This window comes from Nicotiana tabacum, chromosome 4 (genome assembly GCF_000715075.1).
Source record: "Nicotiana tabacum cultivar K326 chromosome 4, ASM71507v2, whole genome shotgun sequence".
NCBI classification, from domain to species: Eukaryota; Viridiplantae; Streptophyta; class Magnoliopsida; order Solanales; family Solanaceae; genus Nicotiana; species Nicotiana tabacum.
In genome coordinates this window covers 28,643,491-28,670,385 of record NC_134083.1, presented here as the reverse complement: position 1 = coordinate 28,670,385, position 26,895 = coordinate 28,643,491, and the positions used below count along the sequence as shown (strand labels likewise).

Genomic DNA, 26,895 nt, shown 5'->3' with positions numbered 1-26,895 from the left:
CGACTTCACTTCTCATATTATGTTTAGCTGTTTGTCTGTTTATTCTCATTTATTGTATTGCATTATTAATTTTATGACATACACATTCTTGAGTCTTTATCTGTTGTGCTCAAGTCTTTTTCACTAATATGGACTAGCAAGAGAAGCTATCCTACTGCTAGAATTGGACGTCCCACCGACAAGAAGCTTGCCAAAATCTATCAGAGACCTAAGGTACACAATTTTTTCTGATTCAAATTACTAAAACTTAATAGGTAAAAATCGACAAGAAAAAAGAATCTGAACAAGGAGTAGGACAAAGTTTTGCCCTAGAACTTTATATAGTATAATAATCTGACATCAAACTTAATCTGTTAACTCTTCCGATCATAATCAAGTGCTCCGCGACCTTACTCTTTAGCCACAAGCCACTGCCAGGAGACGCACACTATATATACACTATTGAAGTACTATAATACATACCCATCTTCTCTAAATGTACTGTAATCACTGTCAACCACTCAAAATAGTTCATCATCTCTGTTAAATGAGAAGGCAAAATGTCTCAAGTGAACCATGACGCAAGTTTGCTTCATCTCTCTGCACATGCTACGACAAATGTGATTTGATTTGAGCCTTGAAATCCCCTCAAATCCTTCCCTCTGATATTGCAATTAAATAGACCTTGCAGATAAGAGAAATGCCAGAACAGAAGATGAAGGAACCAATAGGATGAGCAGGTATAGCAAAAGGAATGTTTTCTCTCGCTTAATTTTTACTTTAATTTGGTGAAAGGAAAACGAGAAAAGCCAGATGTGTATCACTTACAACATCATTGGAAAATTCAAGCAATAAAGGGAGGACACGAATTCGATCTAAACTCCTAGTAGCTCGATAACAATTTCCTATCGCAATATAATGATCTTGAAGGTACAAAACACTGAAGGAACACCATGAATTAATCAGGATGCGACATGTAAAAACTGCTACATCAAAACGGGTTCTGTAGAGCTTCATTTGAGAAAAGTACAGCCCAGAAACAAGGAGACATAAATAAAGAGAGATGTTAAGAGTTCAAGACTCCAAGTTGGTTGCAACAGATTTGGAGGGATCATGGGAACCAACAGTGAACCACAAAACCAACCAGCCACTAGGGCTCCAAACCTGAAATGTAAAAAGGTTCACTTAGTGATAGTGAGAAGTCAATAATGAAAGTGAAATATCCGAAAATGTTTGGACTTTAGAAACCAGTAACTTTTTTGTTCATGAAAACAGAGATAACCAATAAACTTACCCTATAAGAGCAGCTCTTCCTACGCTCTTTGTCTTGTCATTAAGGAAGTACACACAAGCTCCAAAAGATATAGCTACCTGCATAAAAGAAAGAACAAATTGTAATTAAAATTGGAGACATTCATATAAAATTTTGAAAAGCTTGTAAGAGCCAATTATTTCAGAGGAGTGATCCAGACTGAAATCACCAAACCACTATTCCACCAATAGCCGCCCAATATAAACTTTGTATTATCAAATAGGTCAAGCTCTAGAACTGTCTGCATTTTTCAACTAAAATACAGGAGATTAATTTACATCGCCTTTGGATTTTATACTGTTAAGGAGTAAAACTGCAAAACCTAGTGGCCTCTTATGTGATTTTGTATAGGTAGTAAGGGGGATTTTGATAAAGCCAAATATTCTGTAGACGGATGAAAAGAGGTCTTTTTTACTTAATACTTCTTTGCCCAATGAACTGCTTGGCTTTTTACAGCTCTTTTATTCCGTTTTTTCCATTTCCCTGGAGATGTATATGGGGCTCATAGTTGATGACCCTTCTTATATGTAAAAGCCAGAGAGATGAAAGAGGATTATAAAAAGATATGTGAGAGTACAAGGTTGTTTCCTATGATTCAGCTTGGAATCAAGAAAATGTACCTTGGGCCTAACTCAATCCAAAAAGCTAGCTCATGTACTGAGGTTTCTCCAAGACCATATGAAAAGACTACAACTCATTTACATTACTTATGAGGGAGTTTAACACCCCCTCTGCCCCTCATGCTCAAGGTGGGATGTCTGGAGCGCGGAGGAATATAATATGGGTGCTTCAAATCCCTAACTATAATACCATGTAAAGAAAATGGACCTTAGACCAAGATGCGCTCCTACGTGAGGAGGGGGGAAATGAAAGTAAGAACCATGCGCATGGATGAAAGAGCACGCTTTGAGGGAAGAGGGGAAGAAAGACTATAGAAAGGCTAAGTGAAATACTTATAGGGACTTCTTTAACATTCTTCTTTCCTCTTCTTGCTTATCGCCTTCTTTCCCTTTCCTCGCATCCTAATATAATAAAGATCAAGACGAGTTGCTCCAGGTCCAGATATCTCCCTTCGAGATTGCCAGCATCAGTCTAAGTAGCTCAAGTTTTTGAAGAAAAAGGTAGAGAAGGAAGGGTGGTTGAAGCAGGACCATAAGAAGTACCTTTAGCATTTCAAGTACCCGGTTCAGAGCCAGAACATCTTTGGCATATCCACCAGCAGAACCTAGCTCCAGCAGTGAGGATCATCATAGACTATAGTCCATACACTTAGAAATGTGGGGATCAAACAACAATATAAAGTGGCCACTTGTTATTTACCTAAACAAGCCCCCTCCACCTTTCCACCGTCGAAAACAGGGCAAATGAAGATGTTCGGCAAGGATATCTTATTGTAATGATATCCCCAGGTAGCACGGAACAATTCAGATAAAAATCCCAGCAGAGGTAAATCACTAACTGTTCACACCTGTCGAGGCTTGGACGGAGTTACCCGGTACCTGCGCAGCTGCGCTGGTGGGAGATAGCAGGTACCCCGTGAAATTAGTCAAGGTGCACGCAAACCAGCCCAGACACCACGGTTATGAAAAAAGGGGAACAATTCAGATGAATAAGAAACAAGTTCTTTGCCTTTTTGCAGACTATCAGATATAATTCTTTATCATCAGGAGAACATTGACATTTTCATTCTCTTTACATGCTGTGTTGGGTATCCGTATCTTTCCTTTTCTTTGATATCAGTAGAGTTTTCGTATCTCTCTTGTTTTCTATATTTATCTATTTTTTGGTTTGGCACATAGGAGGGGTTGGCAAATGTGGAATGCAAGTACAGTCCATAATCGCAGTAGAGAAACACTATCAACGACCTGACGCTAAGAGCCAAATTAATGCATTAAAAAGTAGTGACTTTAATAAAAACCTTTAAGCAGCAATCTCTGTAGGCTGTAAATTTAGCTCTAATAACCAAAATGGAAAATAAAAACACTTGTATAGATCTTTTCGCCTATGAAATTTATCTCTGAATCAATTTGCACTCATTGAAAATATTTATTCACAGCGAGAAAGCATAGTGTGCCAGTAAGAGCCTTAGCTTTGAAGACATCTCATGGATCAAAATGGACATGAACAAACCTGGAATGCAGGTCCAGCTTCAGCAGAGTTCATCACACTCCAGCACGCCATGAATCCAAAGAGGAATAATCTCCTCAAAATAATTACAGGCGGTGGAAGTTCCACAAAACTGAGGAGGTTCTGAACCCAAGGGGGAGATTCCTCGACTTTCTTTTTTAGCCTTGTTTTCAAGTTAATCTTTGTCTTCTTTCTATTTATGAAGCTTGCCATTAATATCTTCTCAAAGGCAGCTTCAATTGATTCTGCACTTCTCTCGTGATTATAATACTGGTTTAACAAAAAGTTGCGTGAGCTCCAAACTTCTTCCTCAGAAGCATCGCGACTTATTCCAAGACGTTTGTACGGATCCCAAACATTCACTCGAGGAAATTGCGGAATATTACCTTCCAAAATCGAATCGTGAACATCAGCATAGAAGTTTAATGCTAGCATTTTAAACAAACATTTCGAAAAGAACCTGAGATCCAATATACATATGTATCATATCCAATACCAAAAGAAAAGGTTAATTTAACTACCCTTTTTTCCCTCTTCTTACAGCTCCTTGGAAACACAAAGAACTTTTATCTAAGTGAAAAAATCAACAGCCCTTTTCATTAATTTGGCTTGGAGGGAAAGATTAAGGCTTCAGAAAGATATATGTGCCCCAGAATTCTTGTTTTAATCCCTTATCATTTTCAATGGAGTTTTCAGTAGAGAAATTTACAGACTTTCAATTCTCTGAATACTTTTGAGTATAAAGTTCCCCTACTAAATACTTAGTTTCAACTCAGCTCCTTAAGCACCAAGATTCAAGCCCGTATAACATTGTAACACAAACTTCAACACTAACCCAGAAATCCAAACCGGCCATTGATTTGTCTATCTAAACCTACTAAAATTCATCAATTACTGTTGTCTATTCTATCTACTTGACAATTCCCTTCTCATAGACGTTTTAATTTGATGGGTGTTAGTATTAAAAAACTCACCTCCATAAGGAGTATCCGTCGCCGCACATCTTGGGCCCCTGAGAAACAAACCAGAGGGTGCCGACCTCTTTGAATTTCCTCTACTCGAACTGCACAAAAATTAATAAAAACGTTAGGAACTTTTAAACTCCACCAACAAATTAATAGATCCCAAATGTTCAATATACGACTTATTCTCTATGCAGAGATGCTTACAGTTGTTGGCCGAGGAAAGCAGAGGAAAGGGTAGGTTTCGAGATGAGAGTTGTCGCCATGAAATTTGTTCCCTCCAATAAGAACCCTAGATTTTGAACTGATTTCTGAATGAAAAATCGAGCTTATTGTGGAGAAAACTTTTCCATAGAGGCCGTGCCGGCGGGAGGTGGTTCACTCCGTCTCCGGTTAGGTGGAACTTGAAAGCTTGCAAAGGAGGAACTTCTTGCTAAGCTTTTCGATTATGTATATGGTGAAAAAACAATGAGCTAGTGGTCTCTAGATTGTGCTAGGTGCGCATTGTGCACCCCCGGGTTAAAAATAATTTAATTCCACTTTTATCCTCAAATTACAGCTTAATTTCAATGTGCTCCCTATCCCTATTATATTATGTTCAATAGTAGCTCCTTTCATCCGAGGATCATCGTAGAATGAAAAATACCCCTTTCCGGCTGGGTGCTTATCGGGCGGATCAGACGGATAACTACGCTTAACGGTTTGGCTTATCGGTTATCAGATTATAAATGTAGTAATTCGTTAGCCATCCAATAAGACAATGGGCGAATTGATATTGGAATAACGATTATCGGGCGGTTTATCGGCTAAACCAAATAAATTATTTTTGGTATAATATTGAAATGGATTCTTTTTTATGGGTGATTTTGTTGACTAACTTCTTGTACGCATCCTAACAAACCTGATAAGCTGGAGCTGGATAGAATTGAAAATTTGGGTGGGAAAGTTATAAATTAGAATGGGCATCGAATCTTAGGAGTTCTTGCTACTTCAAGATCCATAGGAAAGTGTAAATATAAAAATTCTTAACGGGTTAACGGTTTATTCGTTAAGAAAATTAAGTAATTCGTCCCCAAACCGTTAAGCCGTTAATTATAAAATATCAATTTGTTCACTGTCCATTACCCCGATAATCCAATACCAATAAGCCAATAAGTCATTGGTTCGGATCGGTTAACGGTTTTGATTCGGTTTTGAACAGCCCTACTTTCCCGTCCATTTTAATTATCGTAATTACTAAAAATAATTGATCTAAAATACTTATCATTTTTTTAAAATAAGAATATAATTATTTTTTTTTTTATTTTTTTAGTATTAGTTGTTCTTGAAAGTAAAAGACATTGATTATATAGTGCAAAAACCTTAAATATGAAGAGTAAATGAGGATATAGTAGTAAAAAAAATCTTTCTTATTAATACTTCCTCCGGTCCACTTTAATTAATTTTTGATTATTTTCGCACATAAAAGTATTAAGAAATCGACCTCTTAGCATTAATTAACTGTAAAATTAATCATATTAAGCTTAATTTATTCATTAAAAATATAACAAACACTCTTATCTTTTACTCCAAGGACAACTTTGAAAAAAAGAAATTAATTTTTTCTTGATATCTAAAAAACCTAAAAAATTAATTAAAGTGAACTAGAAGGATTAGTTTCTTAAGGACATGTAAAATAGAAACATGACAACTAAAATGCAGGGGAGAGAGTAAGTAGAGGAACAATGGTTGAGAAAACTAAAAATTAATTGCTAAGTCAAATTTTGCTAATTTCTTCCACTATCACAACTTAAACATTAATGTTTTGTTTAAAAGTCAAGTTTTACCCAAATTTTTGCATTATCTAATTGAAACATTAATTTTAGGTTCAATGTCAGAAAATTTCGGCTATTTGTGAATTTAGTCGAATGAAAAGATAGTCAAATAAACCGTTGACTCTAAAAGCTAACTATAAGTATGGATGGGCATAATATCGACTGAACCGAAAAAATCGGCTGAACCGAAAATTTCAGTTTATTCGTTTTCGGTTTTTCGGTTTATTCGGTCGGTTTGCGGTTTGTTATTTTAAAAATTTCGGTGTTCGATTAGGTGGTCGGTTTTAATGGTTCGATTTTCGGTTAAATCGAAAAACCGAAGAACCGAAGAACCGATAAAGAAACCAAGTGTTAAAATAGTCAATGTATTTGTACATTAGCCTTGAACAAAATCACATTATAAGATTGTTATTTCCATCATCACTAATATAGTTTATTAGTTAATAGTACATGTTGGATATTCTTTGTAGCAATATGTGTACGTGTATAGGAAATAGACAAAATCAAACAGTTTTTTATCTGCATTGTTGAACGTTCGAATTTCATCATCCAGGATGTACCAAAGCAAAAATATATTTGCTATGTGTTCCAACACAATTGATGACCACGAGAGCTTATTGGAATGGTTCTCTTAATGAAAGATTAAGAGATAATGAGTTGGTTCTGGAGCAAATGAACTCCCAATGCTTCTCCTATAGTATTGTCACTGCCACTGTTACTGCTTCTGTTTTGTCTTAGCTCAGTCAAGGATTATCATAAAGGGAATTAAATGAATTTGAACCGAAATCCGAACCGATTAAACCGAACCGAGCCGAACCGAACCGAACCGAACTGAACCGAAGTTATTATGGTTCGATTTTGGTTATTAAAATCACAAACCGAAAACTGAATTAACCGAACCAAAATTCTACAAAACCGAACCGAACCAACCGATACCCACCCCTAACTATAAGTACAATAGTGAAAAGCTGAATTATGCTTAAAGAACTAGATATAGCCACAAACAAATATTAAATCAGATGGAATAATCCACCATTATTGAATAATTGTTTAAATACATCATTATTCTCATAATAGTAGTTCCAATCAAACTAACATAATTACAAGTCAAATCAAGGGCCTACATAGCTGCATAGATCACAGTTTAGAGCCAATTTGCGAGAACTGTTGTCTCAAAACTCTTCTCATGACTTTATTTGTTGCTGTTCTTGGAAGGAAAGGGAGGGCTACTATATGTGAAACCTGCAATATTTAGGCCTGATAAGGAGACAAAACTTTCAACACTTGGTATTCCCAAAGCTGAATATTAATGCATACCTTGAATAGTGGATTCAATTTCTTTTGCAAAGCTGAATTGAAAGAAACCTTCAATGAATTCAAGCTGTGCTTTGACCCTTCAGAATCCTTAAATACAACGGCTATAACTAACTTATCTGGGCCACCTCCAGGAGGTGGCACCCCAATAGCTGCTGTCTCAAGGATACCTTCATCAACTGCATTACAAACTTTTTCAATCTCGACTGAACTTACCTGGCTAAAGGAATCACAAGTTTCAGTTACCTGTTATGAGTAAAAGAGAAAACAACACAAATTTGTCTGCAACTAATACAGATGATAAGCTAGAAGAGAAAACATGCATTTATTCATAAATATACACAGGTATAACAAGGATGTAGATGTAATGGGCCAAGGACCACTTATTATGAGAATCTGAATTGATTAAATATATATCAAAATAGATTTTGTTTTGTTTGAGAATGAGGAATATTATTCTTCTACAAATGAAGCATATATCAGTTATGATAAGCAGGATTGGTTCAACTGAAAATTTGATAAAAGATGAGCAGTCTCAGGTAATAATTTTTATCAAATGGAGTCTTAAACCAAAGAGACCCTAATTCATGATCTGTGAGTAACAAAACAAGGTAAGGGGTAGACCTTTACACCCCCCAGATTCATGGTGTCGTCTGCACGGCCATGTGCACGATAATAACCTCTAGAAGTACGCTCAAATACATCTCCATGTCTTCTCAGAACCTGCTAGGTGATGAGTAACTCATTAAGCAAACATGTAAGAAAGATTAAAGTACCATAGAATTAGAAATAATAACTAGCTACCTTTCCATTCCAAACTGGCATGCCTTTGAAGTAGACACCATAGTGGTCAGCATTCAGCAATGTGCTCGACGCCCCAAGTAGAAGGGGACCAAGGGCCAGTTCACCAATCCCAGGAACATCTGGTGGCTACAATTAAAGTTACAGCATTAATTGAATGTATCGAATATCTTTAAAGGGCTACTTACTATATTTAAACTTCAATGTAAAATTTCAGCTTTTCATTTAGCAGCCATCAATTGCCATTAGCATACGTGCTCATCCCCCTATTGATTAGAACCCTGTACTCGACCATGAAGAGGTCATTTAGGTAAAGTTCGAAGTTTTCCTACACAACAGTATCCCCCTTTTTTTCAGAAGGCTTCCTACTCAACAGTACTTATGGCACCACTTTATGAATAAAAGGAAGCTCTCTTTCTTTACAACCCTCAACCACTCCACCTCCTCCCTCCCTCCCCTGCAAAGAAAAGAGGAGAATAAAGATCACTTCGTGCAGTTTGCATGAACAGAATTCTACCCAATTCCTGCTACTCTTTCCTCTTTCCTACAATATTTCGTCCATGGCAATTCTTTTTCATGTCTTCTACTTTGCTTAAAGTGTTCTAACAGGATTTAACAAAGATGACACTATTTTAATTTGATTTCCACTTAAGGAATCAGGTCCACTGTCCAAGTCCTTCAAATTTTAATTCTCCCTAGGAGTTGACCAGCTTTGTCCATCTCCCATTAAGATAATTTTTACTCTGAAGTTCATTTTCACCTGTTTCTAGCTCTACATCAGCAATGGTTGCTTCCTGATCCATAATAAGGGGTGGAAGATCTCGAAAATTGTCTTATACTTCCTATTCACTCCATTTCTATTTTCGAAACGGAATTCACTTCAATTCTGTTACATTCTAAATTTTCTTCCATCTCCCACAGAAATTTGAATTGTTTCTGAAATTCTTACAGTGCTTCTTATCTGCCATACCATGTTTAGTGCCGAAGACTTCCTTATTACTCCATTCAGAATTCCCTTGCCATCAGAAATTTCTCCTTAATTGTCCAACTGCTTAGCAACGACGGAAGTATAGAGTATAACGACTTACAGTATGAGGAGCTTTCGTCCAACACACTGTTCATGAGCGCGAGTCTCCCTTCCAGGGATAATTACTGCTTTTTCCATGCAGCTAACCTCCTTTAATAATTTTCAACTATCCCCTGCGATAATGTAGATTGCTTGACTTTTACTCATAGCAACCTAAGATATGATATGGGAAATCTTTCAACCTTGCAACCCAGAATATTAGTCAAAACTTGGAAGTTTACCAAATTGACTGGGAATAAGCTGATATTTTATAAAAATAACATGTAAACCACAGACAACCTCAAAAACCAGAAAGACCACCTTAACATAATCTCTTCCAAACCATTTTCGTTATCCAACTCCAACTGCCAGATTGTCACTATATTTTATCACTTCTTAGGGCCGTTAACTCTCTAACTTAAAAGGATGCTCCATTCTATTCACTTGGAATATAAGGTAGCATGCATGCCAAACATAAAAGGCAGATCAATGTACTTCCAGGGCATTTGTTCATCTGACTTGGCATATTATGCAGTAACATGTTATGTTTTCTAATACCAAAGGTTCGGACTTCAATACTATATCTAAGTATGCTAGAGATAGACAGAGCCCAGAAATAAACATGATACTTTAGAGGAAGAGCCCCTAGATGCAGTATCAACAGAAGTTGAAATTACCAAGAGCTAAGGCATTACAATGTTTGACAACCTCCTACACGATACCTGCAATGTTTGCATCTTAAAGAAAGAACTGATCTGTGCTGAACTCGTTTAATAAGAAAATCACTCTTTATTGTTTTGAGTAAGGCTGAAAGATACTTACTCTAAGGGACCCATCTTCGCCAATAATAAATAGACTACAACCCATAGCTGCTGTGCTAAAAGCAGATAAAGATTGTGGTTGCAACAACGAACCAGCAATAAATCCACCACCAATTTCTGTCCCACCACAGATCTCTATTACAGGCTTGTAATGAGCTCTTCCCATCAGCCAAAGGGATTCATCCACACCAGATGCTTCACCAGTGGAGGCAAAGCGGCTGCCATCATACATAACTAAATTAATCTAGAAAAAGGTTGGAAGTATCTCTGGTGCGTGAGACATTTCAAGTTTCAACATGGATTATGGAAGTGTTTGCATGCAGGACTAGGGGTAAAAAGAGAAGGCAACAAAATAACACATAATTTCATTAACAATGCAGTGTCTCTGTAAAGACCTAACTATTTCAAAGATGCTTAAGAAGAATTACCAGATGGCTGACCAATCATGACCAGCAATGCAATTTGTAGATTTCCATGTCCTCACAATACTTGGGACCACCCCAAGCATAGTTACTTTAGCATCCTAGAAAGTTTTTGAGAATTTTAGATGGCAAAAAATGGTAGAATTCATAAAAGGGAAAATGTCAAGAGAAGCGAGCTTGTAGACAGTAAAACCAAATTTTCAATCTAAGATCATTTGGGATGTATTATAGTGTTAGAGAAAAAAAAAAAAAGGAATGATGTCCGAAATACTACTACTAATTACAGAGTTGGTCCTAGGTTGTATTGGCATAAATGCTTAGTTTGCTGTTATATCTACTTGGTCCAGCAAGCGCGCCACCTCAAGTTTGTACAAGTCCTCTGACCATCTAGCTTGAAGTACTGAGTGTTATTTAGAGAGTTCCTTGCTTTACGTAAGGTCAATCAGGTATGCAACTAGTCAGATTCATAAAATTTGTGTTTTACAAATCAAAAGTTTGCCATCATCACCATCGCCACCACAACTGATTCGGTAATTGAAGTGGGTCTACAGTGTTAGATTGCATCAAACCTGCACAAACTTAGCAAAGCCAGAACCAAGGGGGGACCCATTGTATAAGGCCATGGTTGCTCCATTCAGAAGAGTGCAGTAAATTAGGAAAGGGCCCATCATCCAACCAAGATTAGTGGGCCAGGCCACCACATCACCTTTGCGAATGTTCAAGTGGGACCATCCATCAGCTGCTGCCTTAAGGGGTGTAGTGGTAGTCCATGGAATCGCCTTTGGTTCCCCTAAAACACATTTATAGAGGGTAAATGTCAATCTTGTATTTGTAGTTCTACTCTACAAATTCTCTTTTAATCCTTCATGAATGAGTCGACTAAGCAGCTTTTACATTATTCTCATACCAATACTTGAAATGAATTCTACAAGGACACTAGAAAAATACTGAAAATCTTTTCCCGTAATTATCATGAAAAATTCTTCAGTAAATATGGGAGACAAAAGAAAGGGTCCTCTTATTATAAGGTAAGATATTATTGATAAGGTAGAAAGGGTCCTCCTTTCATTCCATGAGAGAAAATAATGAAAATATACATTAACAGTGGAACCATAAAATAATTTTAACCGGTCACTGAATTTCGAGAAAACTTTTACACCAGTACATAGAATAAGTGAAAAAGACAGAATACTTGCAATGGATATCAAAATACCTGTCGTGCCAGAAGAGAAAAGGATATTTGTGAATGCTTCAGCAGGTAGTTCCACCCCAATATACTCAAACTCCCTGCTATTTAAAGAGAGAGAGAGAGAGAGAGCAACATATTTTTATTTCAGCGCCAGATCTACTTTAGCTAGTGTAGAGTTTATACTTAGTTATTTATAACATGAGTCAAGGTAGCGGCTTAGATGGTAAAAGATCCGATTAGGCAATTACCAGGATTGAGGAAGAATAGGTTTGTAAACAAGACCTCAATTTGGGTAAAGGACTATTATTAATGCTTCCCTATTTGGATGTCCCCTTGGGCATAAGCATAAACTTTTCTTTCGGCAGAGTTGGCCTTTGCTATCTATGATAGTAAAGCTGGAACTGTATTGGTTGCCTTAGTAAGTAGTCACCTACTAAGAAACTTGTGTAATCTCTATTCTCTGCATTCATCAAGGAACAAAAAGATTTTTTTTATTTCTGCTGCTATTGTAGAAGTGCAGGTTCAGATGGTGGAGTGAAGCTATTCGGGGTTATTGCTGCTGATGACTCGGTAGTGATTTCTGATGATCTACAAGTCATTAAATCTGGCTGCGCAAAGTTACTTGCACCCTTTCCTACAGGTAATATCTTCAAGGAATTTGATTGTACAACAACTATGCCTCAATCCCAAGCCAATTGGAGTCGGTTATATCACTGACCATGTCGCTGCATTTCAGTCCAAAGGATCTTGTTTATTGGTACATTTCTTTCGCGTAATTGACCAAGTCTAATTGAGGGGGTGAAATGCACAGGTTGCATGTTCCACGGTGAGAGAGGGCTAATGAGTTTTGAGCTTCCCATGAACAAGATTGAAGTAAAAATGTGCCATGCTTACCTCACAAGATTGGTAGAAGTATAAGAATCTTTGATGTCTTATGATCAGCTAAGTAGTGATAAAGCGAGAAAGTTATATATACATAGTTGTTTATTTCCATATAATTACTCTATACCTCTTGAGAGTCTTGTCAGACACGGAATGAGTTTGAGCATGTTTAACGCAGTAATAGTCTTCAAGAAGTTAGGATAAGGGTGAAATTCTTGGTTGCTAATATCGAGTTGAGCTTAAAGGAAGAAGCGAGGATTCATATCTCTAACCCAACTTGTTGGGACTGAGGCGTAGTAGTTGTTGTTGTTGTTGTATGGAACAGCTAGATAGAAGTAAATCATGAATGAAGCAAAATCCAACTTTAGCTATCAAAAAGAAGGAATTAAAGCCATAAAATGACGTCAGAAAGAGGAGTGCTTACTTAGATTCGTCTACTCTTTCTAGGAATTCATGCCATGAAATGTCACCATCACGCAATTTTATGCTCAAGGTGGAGCTTCTATTCGGAATTACAATTGCTATTGGTGATTGAGCATCAATGACTTTGCTGCAGGTTTGAAATGTAAGTTAGGAAGGTGAAACAAATAAATAGAACAAAATGACAAAGGAGTGGGATATCACCTGTACAGTGGTAGTTTTTTTCCACCACGGCTAATGAAATCCTAGGAATATAGTCAAAAAAAAGAGTTTTAGCCAGTGAGAGAGAGAGAGAGAGATCAAACACAAAGAGTCAGTGACTGAAAGTCCAGTCAGAATTCCAAAGGATAAAGAACAGCCTTCAAGATGAATACAAACAATCTCAGAAATCAGGAGCAGAAATAGTTCATGGGATGGGAGTCATGGAGCATATGAGCATTAAGTCACAATTTTCTTTTTCCCAAATGAAGTATCAGGGCTATAACTCAATTCCCAATTTTCACCATAACATATGACTTCAATCAGTGCAATGTTTACTCTTGAAAGAGGAATTAACCATTAACTATAGATTCTCTGTGAGAAGCCCAGAAGTTCAGATCTACAAAGCTGAGATCCCAGGACGTTAGGTTACATAGGTTACCTCTTAATTCTGAAAAATAAGTGCATTCATGTTCAACTTTCTCAAAGCCACACACAAATTTAGCACTCTCATATGTAATGTGTTTATCACCAACCCTACTGCAATCATTAGGTTGCCTATGATACCATGGATCGGATAATAGTTCTGGTTATGCAGTCACATATTTTTGTTTATTTCCAGAAGGACAAATAGGATCAACCTTAGTGAAAATAGCCTTTGCTTTTGATATCACGAGCCTCGTTGAAATTTCATTTGGCGCAAAACTGTCAGCAATTGAGACAACCATATAACCAGCAATAATGACGGCCAAGTAGATCACCACGGAATTGACATCCATTGGCATATCTATGGCAATTGCAGATCCTTTTTCCAATCCCAGTGTATCAATGGCATATGCGACTCTCCTGTGATTTTAAAAAGCGCTTTACAATTAATATCCATAACTCATAACAACAGATGAAGCAAATATCACTTCCAAATTTCAGAAGTCATATTCTTTTTCTTCTTGGCGGCAAAGTCAAAAAATTGTTCCAAATTTCACGTACTAAGTATCTTTTCTTTTTTGGAAAAAAGTACTGAATCTCCAGTAAAAAAAAAAAAAAAAGATTGCCACTACATAGGTTTCATATTATTGAAGGTAGCATTTATCTGTTTTAGGCAAAATCAGATTGGTCAACCTCAAAAATCTCCCAATTCTCTTCTTTATTCACAACAAGCACGGAGGCAGATATCTCAAATCATATCACATTGCATAAACTTTCTATGCCAGAGTTGGACGACTCTAAAGTTTTAGAAGACATAACCCAGTGGATACAAACACAACATGTTTTAAGGCTTCTCTAGCCAGTGCAATGTGCAAAAAGATATGATTTCTTCCTTCAAAAGTGCCTTTCATGAAGAATTAAGGAAACATGGAAAAGCATTTGCTACATCTTTTTTTCATGTTCCTAATCCCCTCCCCCCTCCCCCTAAAACCCCTGCCCAGGCAGAAGCTAATAGTGGCCTATTCCCACTTTACACCTTTGATGATTTGAACATCTAACCTCCTTGCTCGACATGAAAAGCATTTTTTTTTTGGTTGTGTTCGATGTGGAAAGCTCTTGCCACTAAGTAAACCTCGCTTTTCTTGTTGATAGAGTACATCTTAACATTTTTTCCAGATATGTGACATGACCAGAGTTGAGTCAACATAAAGTCATGAACTGTCAGCAGAATTTGCTGTATGTACGACGTATAAAAGGACAAACATTTTGTGATGCACATAATGATATATTTGAGTTCCTGCAGCAGGAAGTCTCATTGGAACGTTTGCACAGACCAAAATAACAGCACAAGTATTCCAACATGAAATCAAATCGAGATACATACTACAACTCAATTTATAATGCACAGTAACAAAAGCCTTTGTACCATACTGCTGATCTTAGTTCCTCAAGAGCCAATTTGGTAACAGGTGCCTCACCATCTCCTTCATCGCGAGTTATCACAACTACGTCACTTAAGCTCCTATTTCTGTTCAAACTCAAGCAATTCTTTGCAGGATTGAAATGTGCTTCAGGAAGTCACTGACCACCAGGGTGCAACGGAGTTTCACGCAGAATACATTCAGGACTAACAGAGAAACAAATATTCATTTCCTCCAATATGATCTTCCAGTAGATCTACAAAGACATTTTGACAAGTAAAAGTTTCCAAAAAGAGAACAAAAGGACACTGCATTAGTTTTTACCCATTCACGAATGAAAAATGAAAGTTGAAAATAGTGCAGGCAAAACACAAAAGTACCTCCAAGTTTGAGACTGAGAATTGTTGAAAATCAGAGAAGCTTGATATGGGATCTTTATAACTTGATCCCAGTAACTCTTTTCCTCGCTGCTCCAATAACTTGCCAATGTTAGTCAACTTGGAAGCTTCTCTACGCCAGGAGTAACACATAAAAATGTCAAATTTTGGAAAAACAAAACATAATCATTCAGCAACTTCCCACGTACGACAATGAACATTATCTACATAGATGACTAATGCATATGCCATAATGCCAAATCAAGTTCCAATCGTTTTGCTTTAAGAGAATGATACGTTCCAGCAATTGCGAGCTAAGAAAAAGGAAAGAGAAACCTAAAGAGTAAAAATGGAAGAATTACTCTTGAACAGAATCCCTAGAACTCAACTGTAATTTGAGTGTAAATGAGAGAAGAAAGAGAGACGAGTTTACTGATATTAATTCTCAAAAGCTGAACAATACAACCATAGGACTCAAATCTATATACTAGTACATTTGGCGGGAAAGTTAGTTATAACTAACTAATAGAAGTCACGTGCAAACCCACCCCTTCTAACTAATTCTACAAACTCTAACAACTCTAACAACCTGACTTCTTATTCCAGATGTGAACTTCTGATTTAGCAACTAAACTAATAGGATCGTAACAATACACCCCCCCCCCTTCAAGAATCCTTGTCCTCAAGGATTGAAGTGACGAAACTTCAGCTTGAAGGATTGCAGGTCCTCCCAAGTGTTGTCTTCAGATGGAGCATTCAGCCACTTCACCAAAACCTGTGCGATAGCCTTGCCATGCTTCTTGGCCAATCTCCTGTCTACAATGGCTTCAGGTTCTAACAAAACATGGCCAGATTCAAAGTGCACGATAGGCAGTGTAACTGAAGCAGTGTGGTTGCCCAGCTTCTGCTTGAGTAGTGAAATGTGAAAGGTGGGGTGAATCTTGGAATGAGGTGGTAAATCCAAGGTATAAGCAACAGATCCCACCCTGGCCAGTATTTTGAATGGTCCAAAAAACTTTGCTGAGAGCTTCTGATAGGCATGATCCTTCAAGGAAAGTTGCTTGTATGGCTGGAGCTTAATGAAAACCCAATCACCTACATTATAAGACCTTTCAGTTCTGCCCTTATCCGCCTGCAACTTCATTCGTTGTTGAACTCTTTGTAGGTGATTCTTCAGAGCTCTCAAGTAGCTTCCCTAGCCTGCAAACTCCTATCAACCACTTCTAGCTGAGAATCAAAAGGCATGTAAGGGAGGAGTGGAGGTGGCTTTTGTCCATAGACTGCTTCATAAGGAGTTATGTTGGTGGCTGAGTGAAAAGTGATATTATACCACCATTCTGCTAGGGTTAGCCAGAGTGGCCAGTCTTTGGGTTTGTCAAAGGTCATACATCTCAAATAGCACTCCAAACATCTGTTAACAACTTCAGTCTGCCCATCGGTTTGAGGATGATAGGCAGAGGAAGTTAAGAGTGAAACTTTCTGTAACTTGAATAACTCTTGCCAAAATTTGCTGGTAAACACCTTGTCCCTGTCTGAAACTATAGTCTTAGGCATGCCATGCAACTTAAACACCCCATCCATAAAAATTTGAGCCACATCTAGAGCTGTATAAGGATGCTTGAGTGCCATGAAGTGAGCAGCCTTACTCAGCCTGTCAACAACCACCAAAATGACTTCTTTACCAGCTGCTTTAGGTAGACCTTCTATGAAATCCATAGAAATGTCTTGCCAAACTTTTTCTGGAATTGGTAAAGGCTGGAGTAGGCCAGGATATGCTACATTCTCTCCCTTGCACCTTTGGCAAGTGTCACTCTCTTATATGTTTGTAAACATCTTGTTTCATCTTCTTCCAATAAAAGTCATGTTTTATCCTCCTGTATGTAGCAGTGATTCCAGAATGACCTCCCATAGAACTGTCATGATAAAATGTCAGTAGTTGCTTCCTAAGAGTAGGGTCAGCTCCTACCATCATCTTACCCTTCCTGCTTAATACACTACCAGTGAATGAATAATAAGTTTTAGGATTGGAAGTAGACTGAATACTATGTATCAGTTTTTGCAAATGTGGATCTTGATCCCAGCTAAGCTTGACAGAGACCAATAATTTTGATGAAACTCCAGAAATACTGAAGAGGTGAATGGCTTCCTCCTTTCTTGAAAGGGCATCTGCTACAATGTTTTCCTTCCCCTTTTTATGGGAAATGGTATAGTCATAGCCTAATAGTTTCACTAACCATTTCTGCTGGCTAGGTGTAGTGATTCTTTGTTCCACTAGATACTTAAGACTGTGATGGTCTGTCTTGATCACAAAGTGCCTGCCCAGAAGATAAGGTCTCCATTTCTGGACTGCAGTTACCAAAGCCAAGAGTTCCCTTTCATAGACTGATAGGGCTTTGTTCTTTCCTGACAATCCTTTACTAAAGAAAGCTATTGGCCTGTTGTCTTGAATCAACACTGCTCCAATGCCTTCACATGAAGCATCAGTCTCTATCACAAACTCCTTAGAGAAGTCAGGCAGTGTTAGAACAAGAGCAGAAGTAATAGCCTTCTTTAATGCTTCAAAGGCTTCAGTGGCCAAGGAATTCCAGACAAAGTTTCCCTTTCTAAGTAAGTCATGCAATGGTCTAGCAATCAAACCATAGTTCTTGATGAATCTTCTATAGTAGCCAGTAAGACCAAGAAAACCCCTCAATCCCTTCGATGTGGTTGGTTGAGGCCAACTCAACACAGCTGACACCTTCTGTTGATCCATAGTCACTCCTTCATTACTTATAACATGACCTAAATAGTCTATCTGTGTGACTCCAAAAGCACACTTGCTTTTTTTGACAAACGGCACATGTGGTCTTAGTATTTGGAAAGCTTCTTCTAAGTGAATCATATGATCTGACCAGCTGGAACTGTAAATAAGGATGTCATCAAAGAAAACTAGAATGGATTTCTTAAGATAACTATGAAAGATCTGATTCATGAGACTCTGAAAAGTTGAAGGAGCATTAGTCAACCCAAAGGGCATCACCATGAATTCATAATGGCCATGGTGAGTCCTAAATGCTGTCTTAGGGATGTCATGCCCAAACATCCTAATTTGATGGTACCCCGACCTTAGGTCCAGCTTTGAAAAATATTTGGCCCCATGTAATTCATCTAATAGCTCCTCAATAACAGGAATTGGGAACTTATCCTTCACTGTACCGTTGTTCAATTCCGTATAATCCACACACATTCTCCATGTTCCATCCTTCTTCTTCACCAGTACAATAGGAGAAGAGTAGGGGCTGGTACTCTGCCTGATCACCCCAGAATTCAACATCTCATCTACCATCTTTTCAATTTCATCCTTCTGGATAGCTGGATATCTGTAGGGCCTTTTCTTGATTGGAGCAGTACCCTCTTTTAACACAATCCTGTGATCATGCTCTCTTAAGGGTGGTAGTCCTTTGGGCTCCTCAAATATGTCCTTGTACTTCTGCAGAACTAAGTCTAGTTCTGCAGTTTTCTCCTGGTCTTGATCTTGAGCTACCAGTGAAGACAAACTAGCAACTTCACTTGGCTCTCCTTCTGTCAGTACTCCAACTGAAATCATGCATAATTCTGTTGGCTTAGCAAGGAGCTTATCCATCCTTCCTGATTGTATGAGCTTAGCAGCAGGTGGTTGAATACCTCTTAGAGAGATCTTCTTACCCATGATAGTGAACTCCATTTTAAGTTTCCTAAAATTCCATAGGATATCACCTAAGGTGATCAACCATTGGATGCCCAGAACCATATTACATCCCCCAATAGGTAATACAAGCATGTCAGAGTCAAAAGATACTCCCTGCATTTTTCACACCAGTTTCTTACAAACATAATGACTTTGTACCTTGTTACCATCAGCTACTGATACTGCAAAATAAGCTATGGCAGTCAGAACACACCCTAACTTCTTGGCAGTGTTAAGATCCAAGAAATTGTGGGTACTACCAGTATCAATAAGCACATGAACTGCCTTTCCTTTGACTGATATTGTCACCCTCATGGTTCTGAAATCATGTGCACCATTCATGGCATGCACAGATACATGAGGTAAGATAGACCCTTCTGAATCAGTTTCAAGGCCTTAGGCTATCATAGTCAACAACTCTGCTGGATCCAACATGACTTCTTCCTCCAATTCCATCAGTCCATCTTCTTTTTCTACTTCCATAGAGAAAAAATGCCTTTTCTTCTTACACACATGTCCCATCGTGTATTTCTCATCACAATGGAAACACAACCCTTTGCTTCTTTTTTCCTCTATCTCCGCACTAGTCAAGAGCTTAGGATTTTTGTAGGATGGCTTAGAACTGTTGGGGTAAGAAAGTTGCTGTTTGGGGAAGATTTGGTTGGGTTTAGATGGCTGGTGGTTGTATCCTTGAGGAGAGGGAATTGCAGGTTGAAATCTTGGAACATTTCTAGGAGTAGGGAGGATGGGATTGGAAAAAAAAAAACTTGTTTCTGCACAAGTTTGCTCTTGAATTCTGGCCAAGCTAATAGCTTTGGCTAAAGATCTGGGACCTAACATCTTAACAGGTAAGCCAATTTCTGGTTTCAATCCTCTTATGAAGCAACTAACAACATACTCCTCTTGCAATTCAACTCTATTGAGTAATTCATCAAAATTATCAATATAATCTTGAACAGAAGTTACCTACCTAAGATTTTTGAAATCACCCATGGGATCATCAAAAAGCTCTGCACCAAATCTGGCATAAAGGCATCTTATATACTCTCCCCATCGAGGACATTCTCTAGTCACCCTAGACTTCATGAAACTCTGATGCCATTGAAGTGCCTGGCCCTCTAATTTGCAAGAAGTCAGTTTGACCTTGGATTCTTCAGGAGTTTCATCCACATCGAAGAATTGCTCGCATTTATACAACCAATCTTTTAGCCCAGTTCCATCAAACCTAGAAATAGCTACATCAACTTGATAATTTCTGGCAGTATTTCGATTTTCAACAGGTCTGGGTGCTCGAGCTTCCAACCTTTCTTCATTCTTGTCCAACACTGGATCATTAGGTGCAGGATTTCCTCCATTGTTGATCATCATTCTTCTGATTTCCTCAAATTGATCCAAACTTTACATATTGCTTTATCACTTCACTTACAAATCATAATGTGTTGATATCTCACGATGGACATTATCCTGTTGATGATGATTCCCGGATGGACCACCATGATCCAACACACCAAAACTAGGCATATTCCAAGTTGGCGTTGGTTCATAACTTGTAAAATTCATATCTGGCCGGTACCCCTGTAGATATATGAGTGTTAATACAAATTCAATACATAAAAATAAACATCTTAACACAAAGGAAAATTGAAGTTTACCAATCGGCTTGTGGATTATCTAAACTAGGTGAGAAATTATTTCCTCGCTCCTCATTCGCCTGTGGAGATAAGTTTAGATCAGGCCAAACTCTTTCACCCGGAACCTATTCGGCTAAAACTGCTTCAAAATAATCACCCGATGATTGGAGGATATCCCTACTTTGCGCAACCTCATTATTACGAACGTCTTCAGTCTTGATGTACATTTCCAATATTTTTATCACAAAAAATTTCCGGTATTCATCCGGAGTCCTCAAAAACTCTCTCAGAGTTTCATCGTCCTCGATGTTAAACTCAGCAAAACAAGCAACCCCTTGCGGAGTGACAAAATACAGATATCTTTCAGTTACTTTAATATTCACCGAACGTTTGCTCATAATCATTTTTTTACATAACAACGATACCTATGTATCGTACTCCATTGTAAGTGGCAACTTAACATGACATTGTAGAGATAAACTATAGCTTAGTGAGTTATTCGCCACCACAACCTCCTCCTCCTCCCCCCTCCCAATATAATGAAACCCTAATTCTTCGCTCTTCAGACATTATGACAAAATGCAAAATAACTTAACGAAGAAATATTTCAGAAAACTTGAAAAAATTTATGAATAGATTTTTACAAAAACCTTAACCTCTTTAAATAAGGCAAAAATCAGTCGGGGGTACAATTATTTGAGGTATAGCGCCGCGCCTTAAATATGGGCGTTATACCCAGTTGAGTTATTGTTATGTCAGTTAAGCCCACAAGAATTACTGGTGGGCCCACATAATATATATAGCGCCTTTCAAAAGGGCTTTATATATATAGCGAATTTTAAAAGGGCGCTATACTTAACTGGGCAAACGACCATTAAGGTATAACGCCCTTTAAAAGGGCGTTATATATGGTCACTGTTCATTTTTTCCACACATTTTGGTTCTTTAAGTCCAAAAGAACCACATTTTGGTTCTCTCCTCCACTCGCATGGGCTAATGTATGTTTATGAAAAATATTTTTGGAAAAATGATTTAATTTCTGAAAATTAATATTAAAAAATAGTTTTTGATTTGGTTACAGAGTTAAAAATAGCAGAGGGTTGTGGGGGAAAATAACTTATGTCAAAAAATGAGGGAGTCATTTTTCCGGTTTTGATTAGAAATAGAAAATACTTTTTATGACAACTAAACATCAAAATAACTTTTTCTTTTAGAAAATATTTTTCACCATACCAAACAACTCGCCAAGGCCTCAAATAATACTTAAGTATTTATAATACTGAACTTAAATATCTACAATTTACAGATATTGGTTTAGCTATCAATATTTGCAAATGGAAATATTTAAAATCATGGTGAAATATTAAAATATTACTTTAGGGAATATTTCAAGCAAATTGATGTTTTCTCCACACAAATAAATTTTCACAAACTATTTTTCAAATAAACTTGATGTCCAAACACGATCGCCCAACTATCAAATATATTTTAGTTAAAATTTCAACTACTATAAATATTCTTTTCTCAACTTTTAATTAAATATTGTCCAAATGCTTGCTTCATATTTTGTGCATCAAATTTGGTGATTTGAATTATGCCGACGTTAATGAAGGTATTGCAAGAATTGCTTTGACAATGACCGCAAAATCAAGAGCTTGAACTTGGAAAAACTCAAATCCAAAACAAAGTGAAGGGATGGAACCTCTTAAAGCTGAACCTTGCTCAATGTGTCATTAGCACTTGCGTTGGATGTAGAATCAGAATCTGAAAACATGCAGTCACATGCTAAAACAAAGTGAAGAATTGAGACAAAGGATAGTTCATTAGAACTGATCAAAGAATTACAGGAGGTTATCTTTAAGAATTGAAAACTATACTATGGCCATTTGTTGGTCATTACAAAGGGGAGACTAATTAATCACTATCCCCTGAAAGCAATTTGACAGTGCCTGTTGTACCAAAACGTCTAGCTGCTGCTGGTATGACTCTTGATGGTGATAAAACTTGAGCAAAAGAAAAGTTGTAAGAATCTGTTCCCAGCCGACTCTGCAACCAACCCCTCCCTCCAGAGAAGCCATCAGTCATGATCCAGCAGTTCTTAAAGCCAAGGCTCGTCAGTGTTTTAGCAACTGTTTTAGCTGAATCAGAGTACCTGAAAAGTTTTTAACAAAATATCATTGATAACTAAAATTATACATAGGTGCACATAGAGTATAACAGCATAAAAGAATTAAGTGTGATGCTCAAGTATATTATGAGAAAAACTCACGAGTCCATTATCACAATGTTAGACCCTTTGTTGATTTTCTTGAGGTATGATATCTTCAGAGCTACTAATTCAGCTTCCACTTTCTTCGCATTTCTCACAAGACCCCTTAGTTTGCTCGGTAAATCTTCCAAACTGAAAGGTACCAGGAGAATAAATGCATAAGTCTAAACATACATATCTGAAGATTTTTTCAATATCTACCCTAGGAAGTTTCTTCCTCACTACCTTATCAGAGTTAAATGATTGCATGTATAACATAAAAACAAGGTGAAAGCAAGTATCATGGACCTGGTTAACTTCTCACTAGTACATAAAGTCAATTTATCTCCAGGTACTAATACGTGTCTAGTCAAACTCCCCCCCCCCCCCAAGTGTTGCGAGGAAACAGAAAATGAAGGCCTAGTCAAGGATCATATACATTTTAATCCCCCCACCCCCAACAAAATCCAATGCTGTTTTCTTTTTCCTTTGAATGTTTCTGATGGAGAATTCTCAAGCAATTAAGAGAACCTTCTTAACCTTCAGACAAGTAACATAATAGGCTTCTTTTAGTCTTTATGCATGCCATTCTAAAGTATTTATCTTGATAAGCTTGTTTCTGAGATAGCACGGGAGGCATCCTAAAATTTCCTTGGTCCAGCAATTTGGAACACTAGAATGGTAGTGGAAATACAACATGATGCTTGTAAAGATAGAGCATGGTTCATTAAGCAAGAATGTTAATTTCAAGCCAACTTACGGGATTTGAATCATATTGTTTTTAGCACTAGATGGAAGACGAGGAATTCCAGCCTTATCCTTGTCCTTCTCTGTTCTAATATCAATCAAGACATAATTCTTAGAACACATCTGGTCCAGTGTTTGAGCAGGAGTTAGTTCACCTGGAAATGGCATTCCAAATCAAGTTTCTTATTTCCCAAAATTAACAGGAAAACGAAAATTGCTTAACAAAACTATAAGAAACAAACTTGGATTCAAGATAATGCTATTAAAGCAAATTGTGAAGGCAACTTCCAGTACGATAACAATTTCAGTCACTCAGGACACCATAATTCAATGTTGCAGAAGTTAATAATTAAATGAACCAACCTAACAAGCCAATCTGATTACATATGGTCTTACTTTGATTTACAGAAAAAAGCCAAGTTTAGTTGCTGTGAAATGCCAAGCTTCTCAACTCCCAAAAATAATAGGAAATCTCAAAACGGCAAGATGGCTACAATGTGATTAACTTGATATCAAGACACTGCTAAGGCACCTCCCCTCATGACGATGACAGATTTCAGCTACTTGTGAGACATTTATTGGTAGCAGGATAATCCATCCAACCAAGCCAAAGTTAGTCATGGTCTTATATTTTTGCGGGATCTTTTTTTCTTTTAATTTTAATTTTCTTGTGGGGATGGGAAGGTTGGTGGCAAAAGCTTTTGAAAAAGCCTTGTTTAGTTTATGTGAAATAGCACTCACTCTGTACCACCATTAGAAATGCAGGAAACAAGCAGCATTGAATTTTTTAAATCTATTACTTGCATACTGTCATCTAAGCCTAGTTACTTGTTTTCTCATTCTGGTCGAATGTAATTTACGATATTCTACAGCAGATTCATTTTAAATGCCTGACCAATAACCACATGATTGAAAATGAATATTACATTTCTCACAGATAGTAGCAGGCATTGGTTCTTGGGACCGAGTTCATCTAGAGGTCCCATAATCTAACACTCCTAAATATTATTCTTAGAACTATTACTATGTTTATGTACTTTAGGAGATCCCTCCGGAGTATTACATCTATTCTCAAATGCTCCTAGAATTACGCTTAAGAGTTTTTTTTGTTTACACGGTATATCTGAATGGTCTAAAGCGACATAAATTCAGGGAGATAAACAAGAGTAAGAAAACCCATCCAATTACCCTTGTAACCACGAAGGCTGAAAGAGAGAGCGGAGAAAACTGGGGGAAGTAAAAGATATGCAAGGAATAATGAGCCACCGGCCACTGCAATAATAGCTGGATCAGTTGATGAAATTGTTTCAACTGTGGATGAGGCGATTGGTTTGGCCCCTTCGATCACCTTGGATGTCTGTTGAGCAGCATCAACAATTGTCTGCAACCAAACAATCATTTATCTCTTAAAGTTAGTAAGGAAAGATGAAACTCAAAATATAACGACATGGCAAAGTCCAAGAATATCATTTTCATGTCCAGAAATGGATTAAAGAAGAATGAAGCGTTGAACACTATTTTGTTCTATATCCAGTGCTAGTACCTTTATCCACCAAGATACTTTTCCTCCCACATATGACTTACATGATTATTGCTTCTTATAAGAAAATTTCACTAGTCAAAACTCAAAAGGCAATGTATAGATGGCTGGAAAAGTGGCAATTTATTCACATAGCACAGATGAATTTTACTGACTAATTAAAGCATGTGAAACAAGAACTTCCTATAGCCAAACCTTAGCTGCAGTCATCACTGGCTGAGTGTCCATGCCAGCACTCTGCATTGCCTCTTGGGCTTTCTTAGAGGCATCGGATATGACAGGAGAAGCATTCTTCAAAACTTCCTCTCCTGCCTGCTTTACTAAAGGCAATGCCACATCAATCCCGGGCTTCACAAATTCAATTACGGGCCCAATCACTCGGCTTGCAGCATCAAAGATGTTCGAACCAACCTGTTGAGCTTGATTAACTGCAGATTCTACCTGGAAAGATGAAACTTCTAATAAGTTGCTAAGAACTAAAAATTTTCACAAACTACAAACACAGAACATAAATTTATGAACCTGCAGTCCTCTACCAATTAATACACAGCATGTAGAATCACAATTATCGGAGCAAACTATTGTCACAAAATTCGAAACTTTAAAACTGTCAGGATTAGTAAATTTAACAACTAAAAATCAACTGGAAATGCGGCTAGAATCACAAAACATAAATAAAGCTTCAAGTGTTATTCGATAAAACAATTTATAGAAGAGCTAAAGCAACCAAGGAAATTACATAAGACAATCATCTAAAACTATATAATACAAGGGCGAAAGCAAAACAAATAATACCTAGCAGAATTGCCATTAAATAAATGGCTTTTCAAAAACATCCTAGAAAATGTGAAGAGTAACTCAATTGGGGGAAAACTCGCAAGTGGTACCTGATTAAGGGAAGAGACAATATCTTCCTTGGGTAAGCTGAGTGCCCTGGCTTCATGGGTAGCAGTGAAGAGAGGAAAGAGGAAAAGAGCAGTTGATGTAGAGAGCGATAAAGACACAGATTTTGAAGTGAATTCCGGTTTCTGGGAGAGTGTAGGGAAATTAAAGATTTTCGTAGGTGAAGAAGAAGGCGGAGGAAGAGGTGATTTTGCGGTGGCTGAAGCTCTAAGCGCCATCACCTTTCAGCCTCTTCTTGCCTGAGTCTGTCCCTCTGCTTTCTACTGAAAGTTTGGTTGTGTGCTTATAATTATGGCCAGGTTTGTATCGTTGATAGCTAATGTGTGATGAGAAATTGAGAAACCAACTCAACGCCTGAATTTGTTTTTCGTGTTCCTTTCCTTGGTCCTTATAATCCGACGTGGTATTACAAAATTCTGATGAGGCCATAACCATGATGACACGTGTCTTACAAGATAGAGAAAAGTGGGGGCCCGTTTCCTACTGTGTACTACTACTACTACATCAGTCTACCTTTTGCGTAGTACAACACTTCCTCTCATTCCCTTCACCTTTTTCTTTTGGATTCTTGTTAGTTCAAGGTTAACCA

At 37.6% G+C, this 26,895-nt stretch overlaps 2 protein-coding genes and 1 pseudogene across 2 annotated transcripts; all 3 read right to left on the bottom strand.

The window, feature by feature from the left end:
* Positions 1 to 722: 722 nt before the first annotated feature.
* LOC107781794 (protein CHAPERONE-LIKE PROTEIN OF POR1, chloroplastic) lies at positions 723 to 4,892 on the bottom strand. The gene is made up of 5 exons (XM_016602565.2): positions 4,588 to 4,892; positions 4,393 to 4,481; positions 3,422 to 3,804; positions 1,274 to 1,350; positions 723 to 1,143 (listed from the first exon to the last, which is right to left on the bottom strand). The coding sequence occupies exons 1-5, from the start codon at positions 4,644 to 4,646 to the stop codon at positions 993 to 995; spliced, it is 759 nt and encodes a 252-aa protein (XP_016458051.1). The 5' UTR covers positions 4,647 to 4,892; the 3' UTR covers positions 723 to 992.
* Positions 4,893 to 7,190: 2,298 nt separating this feature from the next.
* On the bottom strand, positions 7,191 to 22,704 carry LOC107781792 (putative acyl-activating enzyme 17, peroxisomal; annotated as a pseudogene).
* Positions 22,672 to 26,668, bottom strand: LOC107781793 (calcium sensing receptor, chloroplastic). Its single transcript, XM_016602564.2, has 6 exons — positions 26,291 to 26,668; positions 25,599 to 25,844; positions 25,052 to 25,244; positions 23,877 to 24,018; positions 23,138 to 23,269; positions 22,672 to 23,020 (listed from the first exon to the last, which is right to left on the bottom strand). Exons 1-6 carry the CDS (start codon positions 26,522 to 26,524, stop codon positions 22,783 to 22,785), a joined length of 1,185 nt encoding a protein of 394 aa, XP_016458050.1. The 5' UTR covers positions 26,525 to 26,668; the 3' UTR covers positions 22,672 to 22,782.
* Positions 26,669 to 26,895: the final 227 nt, after the last annotated feature.

What these genes read in the sequence shown, in the direction of transcription:
- LOC107781794 (XM_016602565.2), bottom strand. Translation starts at nt 4,646, where the DNA reads ATGGCGACAACTCTCATCTCGAAACCTACCCTTTCCTCTGCTTTCCTC. An exon ending in GCTTTCCTCGGCCAACAACT is followed by an intron (nt 4,482 to 4,587) that starts GTAAGCATCTCT and finishes ATTTTTGTGCAG; the next exon opens with TTCGAGTAGAGGAAATTCAA. An exon ending in GACGGATACTCCTTATGGAG is followed by an intron (nt 3,805 to 4,392) that starts GTGAGTTTTTTA and finishes CGATTTTGGAAG; the next exon opens with GTAATATTCCGCAATTTCCT.
- LOC107781793 (XM_016602564.2), bottom strand. Translation starts at nt 26,524, where the DNA reads ATGGCGCTTAGAGCTTCAGCCACCGCAAAATCACCTCTTCCTCCGCCT. An exon ending in TTGTCTCTTCCCTTAATCAG is followed by an intron (nt 25,845 to 26,290) that starts GTACCACTTGCG and finishes TCATCTTTCCAG; the next exon opens with GTAGAATCTGCAGTTAATCA. An exon ending in CAGTGATGACTGCAGCTAAG is followed by an intron (nt 25,245 to 25,598) that starts GTTTGGCTATAG and finishes GTTTGGTTGCAG; the next exon opens with ACAATTGTTGATGCTGCTCA.